Source organism: Drosophila serrata, unplaced genomic scaffold (genome assembly GCF_035046125.1).
Source record: "Drosophila serrata isolate PLE 108 unplaced genomic scaffold, ASM3504612v1 contig_382, whole genome shotgun sequence".
NCBI lineage: Eukaryota > Metazoa > Arthropoda > Insecta > Diptera > Drosophilidae > Drosophila > Drosophila serrata.
Window position 1 is genome coordinate 5,125,177 of NW_028257280.1, and position 5,031 is coordinate 5,130,207.

Genomic DNA, 5,031 nt, shown 5'->3' on the forward strand with positions numbered 1-5,031 from the left:
TCATGTAAATATAAAATTCCTTTCTACTCTCTCGGGTGCTGTCGGGTAGATGTTAATTATCAGAACTCTCTCTCGGGTGCTCTCAGGAGTCAGGTCGATGTTGGTTGTTGAAAATATATCAAAATATCAATATATTAATATATTTTTTTGTTATATATTGATATTATGTTTCTGGTCACTTTGAATCACGAATCAGTTATTTAACATCTTACATGTTACACGTCTATATAACATTTTACACGTTTACAGATACAAAGTATTTACCATTATGCAAAAAAAGGGGTACTCAGTTATTATATAAACATACCAGCTGCGTGCAAGAGTGTCCAAAATTGATATCTAATAATTTTAAAACAATTTTAGCTTTAAATTACAGTTTTTACCTACGTTTGTGTTTATATCTCTTGCCAATATGTATTCACCACAGGTTTATGTCCTGGATTACATCTTAGCCGAGGCAAAAACCGTTAATAAAATTAAATATTTTAAATTTTAAAATTTCTATACTTTTTTAATGGATTTGCATTCGAGGCTTTCGTTTTTTATGTTGTATACTAATTTTATATTGTTTTTGAATATATTTTCCACTTGAGGTGAACTTGTGGTTACCAAGGAAACGCTTAAAAGAACCAAAACAAATGAGCAGTTTTGTTATTTATTTATTTGGTTAAACTATTGAAATTCCTAATAATATTTCAATTAACCAATTAAATATAAAAATAAGCTGCTAAAATGAGTAATGTGGAAAACCATGGAGATGATGCAGTGCCTCCTCCACCACCAACGGCAGCCGGAAGACCAAGACCCCCAACTTCGCAGCTTTTTTCGGTAAGTCTTGGGATAAGTTTTCCTTTGATTTTTCTTCTTAAATCTTAAATCTTAATCCGTTTTCTTTAGCGTGGCAATCTAGTCAGCAGTCGTGCTGCCGGTGGCGACAAAACCTCTTTGGCCAGACCCTCAACCGCTGTGAGAGCTGTGGGTTATGCTGCCAATAGCGCCGGAACCAATCAAAAGTTTGACCAGTTTTTCCTGGAAAAGGCCAAGCAACAGACTTTGTCATCTGCAAATGCCGCTGTGGATGCTGCCAAGGAAGTCAAGTGAGTAAAAATCTTGAAAATAATATATAGACCATGTATATCTAAGGATCTATGAGATCTAGAGATGTGAATTTTGGTATGTGAATTCTTATAGGAATTAGAATATATTATAGTTTCAAATATATCATCAATTCCTCAACCACAAATAATAATTTAATATTTTTTGTAGTCCCCAGATCAAGTACAAGAATCTGGAGAGCAAGATTGTCAAGCTCTTGGAATCCTCTATTGTTTTGGCCAGGCAGAGTTCCTCACCGGGAGATCCTACCTCTGATACCAAGTCCTCAGCCGAGGCCTTGAATAAAGCCAAGGAAGCCTTCTCTTTGGATAGAACCCTTCATAGATTTCGAGACCAGCAGGGCGAGAATGTCTATCACAACTTTGACCTAACATATGCGGTAAGATTAGCCTCTAAAGTAATCAATATCCTTTGTAAATCTACATATAACCCTTCCAGGTCTTCTTCAATCTCGCCGAGCAATACGAACGCAATGATCTCAACATCGAGGCTCTCAATACTTATAGCATCATGACCAAGAACAAAATGTTTCTCCACGTAAATCAGTTGAAAATCAATATGGGCAACATCTACTTCAAAATGGGACTCTATCAGAAGGCGGTGAAGATGTATCGCATGGCCTTGGATTCGGTACCAAAGAATCTGAGCCAGTTGCGACTAAAGATCCAGGAGAACATCGGAGTCCTCTTTGTCCGCATGGGTTCCTATTCGGATGCAGCCTCCAGCTTTGAGTTCATCATGTCGGAGCGAGCGGACATCAAGAGTGGGATCCATTTGTTGCTCAGTTATTACGCTCTCGGAGATGTGGATAAAATCAAGACAGCTTTTCGTAGCCTATGTGATGTCCCCGCTGGCGAAACGGAAACGGATCTGGGAACTGAGAGTAGCATCATCAAGCTGCAACAGCAGACGGGTCAAGTAGCTGGAGCTCAAGAGGAGCTGGATAAACCTACGGAAAACCAGGCAGACGTAGCCGTAATTGATGCTGAAGGTGGCGGTTCCTACGAGAAGGTACAAGAGTCCGCAAAATCATCAGCCAAGACCAAACAGCGCCATGTGCTGCAAGCTATCAAGATGGATGAACTGGCGGTGTACACCAAGCAGCGGAGGAATGCAGAGAAGCGTTCCATTACTATGATTGTGGATTTAATATCACCGATAATCGAGGAGAACTACAACGATGGCTACAATTGGTGCATCGAGGTAATCAAGTCCTCGAATATGGCTTGGCTGGCCAGTGAATTGGAGTTGAACAAAGCCTTGGTCTATCTCCGGCAGAACGATGTGAATCAGGCCATCGAAACGCTTCAGATGTACGATCGTAAGAGCGAGGGTTCCATGACGGCCAGTGCTTTGACCAATCTCAGTTTCATCTACATAAGTCTGGGCAACTTGGAGATGGCCAAGCATTGCCTCAATCAGTTACAGGAGATTGGAGCTTTGGACACGAACCCCCTGGCCTTGATTAATGCCAGCATTGTGGATCTTCAAAAGCAAGATTTGGTTTCAGCGCGGGAACGTCTCGAGCGAGCTCTGCAACTGCAGCCCACCAGCTTTGAGGCAAACTATAATCTGGGACTGGTGGCCTTGGCTCAGCAGGATTTCGAACTGGCCGAAGAGCGTTTCGAGCTGCTTAAGGCCCAGCTTTTGGTGCCCCATTCGGTGCAGCATAGCCATGTATTCTATCAGCTGGCCAAGTTGCAGGAGCGTCGGTTAAAGGGCGGCTCTCCGGGGGCTTCACTGCAGGGTTATCTTCAGGTTCTTGGCATATCCGCCGCTGACATCGACTCCCGGCTGTTCGAGAAGGTCGGCTCGCTGTACGAGCAAATCCAGGACCATCAGGAGGCCAATCAGTACTATAACGAGGCATATCGCATCAATATGAGTGACATTAACATTGCCAGCTCGATTGGTTCGTATTACATCAAGCTGCAGGCCACGGAGAAGGCGCTGTACTATTACGAAAGAGCTGTCCTGGCGGATCCCAATGATCCCAACTTGATGTTGCGCATTGCCAGCTGCTTCAGGAACTCGTATCTGCCGCCGAAGCAGTATTTGGGCATGTTCCAGAAGATCTATGCCCGGTTTCCGGACAATCTCACTTGTGTGCGAGCTCTGATGCAGGTGACCAAGTCTCTGGGAATGTCAGATCTTCACGAGCGTTATGCTGCGGACTATGCCCGACTGCACAAGCAACAGCAGGAGCGCCAGAATGAGCAGCGTTATCAGCAGCAGCGTCTCTCCTCGGCCACCTCATCCTCTGCCTCCTCGGGTGGCAGTCGTTTACGCAGTGTTCGTAAGTCCAACGAGGAGCGCGTTCAGGAGAATACAGATCTCTCTCAGAGCATGACCTATGCTCAGAGATCTAACTCCTATGCTGTGCAGCAGTTTGATCCCTTGGGTCCTCCCGCAGAGCGTCCACGAACTGGAATGTATCGAGGTCAGAAGAGCAAAGATGATTCCGATGATGATGCGGAAATGAATGCCGAGAGTTTGCTGCCTATTTAAGGGAAGTCCGGTGGAAACACAAGGCATTATCCTTTGCTTTGCTTAACAAATTTTAATTCAGTTCTTGATTATATCAATGGCATAATAAATATTATATGAGAGTTCTGCTATTCACCATTTAATTGTAGGCCACAAGGAGACCCTTGGCCACCTCCTGAACCTTTTGCTTGCCCACCAGTTCTTCGGCAATTTTCAAGGCGAAATTATAAGCGGTACCGGGTCCACGACTGGTGATGAGATTGCCATCCTGAACAACAAGCTCGCCCTCCACGTAGCTGAAAAGATAACATATTATTATTTAAATTCTAAAAGTATTCAGGGAAGTTGAACCTGTATTTATCAACGAGCTGCTCCTTCATGGAAGGATAGGAAGTGAGTGACTTTCCCGTGGCAATTCCATGCTTGGCCAAAACTGTAGGCGCGGCACAAATGGCTGCAATGAGTTTTCCATTGTCCTCATGGGCCTTGAGAATGTCGCCCACCAACGATGAATCTCCCATGGCATTCGAGCCGCCCAAGCCGCCGGGCAGAACCACAACATCGAACTTATCGGTGGCTACCTTGGCCAGCTCAATATCCGGCAGAATTTGAACATCCCGGGAACACTTGACCGGTTCCGAGCCATTTAAGCCCGCCATCGTGACCTTGATCTATCAAAACATATAGCATATACATACATAGAAGTCAAGCATGATTTTCCGGGTAAGGCATCAAGAACTCACCCCAGCACGACGCAGCACATCGACGGCAATGATGAGCTCCATTTCCTCGGCACCGGGAGCCAAAATAACTAAGGCGTTCTTCGACATTTTCACAAAATTAGTTTAAGACCGCCAGAAATTGCAGGAAAATTTGGTAGGAAACTCTGCGATTGACACTATCGATATACCGATAGACCATCTGTCATCGATTTAACTATCGCAAAGTTATTTTATAATTTAATTTTTCTTCTCTTAACTCAAAGTTATACTACTAAGACACTAACACCATTATTTTTAAAAGATTTACAAAGTCTAAATTAAAGGAAAGATAAATTATTTTTCAGTTTATACTAAAGTATCGATTAAAAGCTGGCAGAATTCATATGTGAAAACATTATGGTTTAGAGCTCAATTTTGCGAATTATTTTAATTTTATATTGTAATTTTTTGAAAACTTCATTACTTGCTTGATAAACGAACAAAATAAGTGTAGTTTGAGTTAGGAAATTAATATACATCTAAAAACCTTTGTAAAAATTAACTAAAACCAAAAATATTTCTTAATTTGACGCTATTAAATATACACTATAAGTGTAGTGATATTACGCAATATTATTATTATAACATAAAAATTTATCTCGCCTATTCGCCTATTCTCGAATATTAATTTTAATTCCAACTTCAAATTTCACATAACTTCATATTT

The 5,031-nt window shown here is 42.2% G+C and overlaps 2 protein-coding genes across 2 annotated transcripts; one reads left to right on the plus strand and one right to left on the minus strand.

The window, feature by feature from the left end:
• The first annotated feature begins 105 nt into the window (after positions 1-105).
• Positions 106-3,725, plus strand: nompB (intraflagellar transport protein 88-like protein nompB). The gene is made up of 4 exons (XM_086840621.1): positions 106-828; positions 898-1,097; positions 1,267-1,495; positions 1,555-3,725. The coding sequence occupies exons 1-4, from the start codon at positions 733-735 to the stop codon at positions 3,622-3,624; spliced, it is 2,595 nt and encodes an 864-aa protein (XP_086696747.1). The 5' UTR covers positions 106-732; the 3' UTR covers positions 3,625-3,725.
• dj-1beta (class I glutamine amidotransferase-like superfamily protein dj-1beta) lies at positions 3,657-4,511 on the minus strand. The gene is made up of 3 exons (XM_020955839.2): positions 4,347-4,511; positions 3,955-4,274; positions 3,657-3,899 (listed from the first exon to the last, which is right to left on the minus strand). Exons 1-3 carry the CDS (start codon positions 4,431-4,433, stop codon positions 3,743-3,745), a joined length of 564 nt encoding a protein of 187 aa, XP_020811498.2. The 5' UTR covers positions 4,434-4,511; the 3' UTR covers positions 3,657-3,742.
• Positions 4,512-5,031: the final 520 nt, after the last annotated feature.

What these genes read in the sequence shown, in the direction of transcription:
- nompB (XM_086840621.1), top strand. Translation starts at nt 733, where the DNA reads ATGAGTAATGTGGAAAACCATGGAGATGATGCAGTGCCTCCTCCACCA. An exon ending in CAACTTCGCAGCTTTTTTCG is followed by an intron (nt 829 to 897) that starts GTAAGTCTTGGG and finishes CGTTTTCTTTAG; the next exon opens with CGTGGCAATCTAGTCAGCAG. An exon ending in GATGCTGCCAAGGAAGTCAA is followed by an intron (nt 1,098 to 1,266) that starts GTGAGTAAAAAT and finishes TATTTTTTGTAG; the next exon opens with TCCCCAGATCAAGTACAAGA.
- dj-1beta (XM_020955839.2), bottom strand. Translation starts at nt 4,433, where the DNA reads ATGTCGAAGAACGCCTTAGTTATTTTGGCTCCCGGTGCCGAGGAAATG. An exon ending in ATGTGCTGCGTCGTGCTGGG is followed by an intron (nt 4,275 to 4,346) that starts GTGAGTTCTTGA and finishes ATGTTTTGATAG; the next exon opens with ATCAAGGTCACGATGGCGGG. An exon ending in CAGCTCGTTGATAAATACAG is followed by an intron (nt 3,900 to 3,954) that starts GTTCAACTTCCC and finishes TTATCTTTTCAG; the next exon opens with CTACGTGGAGGGCGAGCTTG.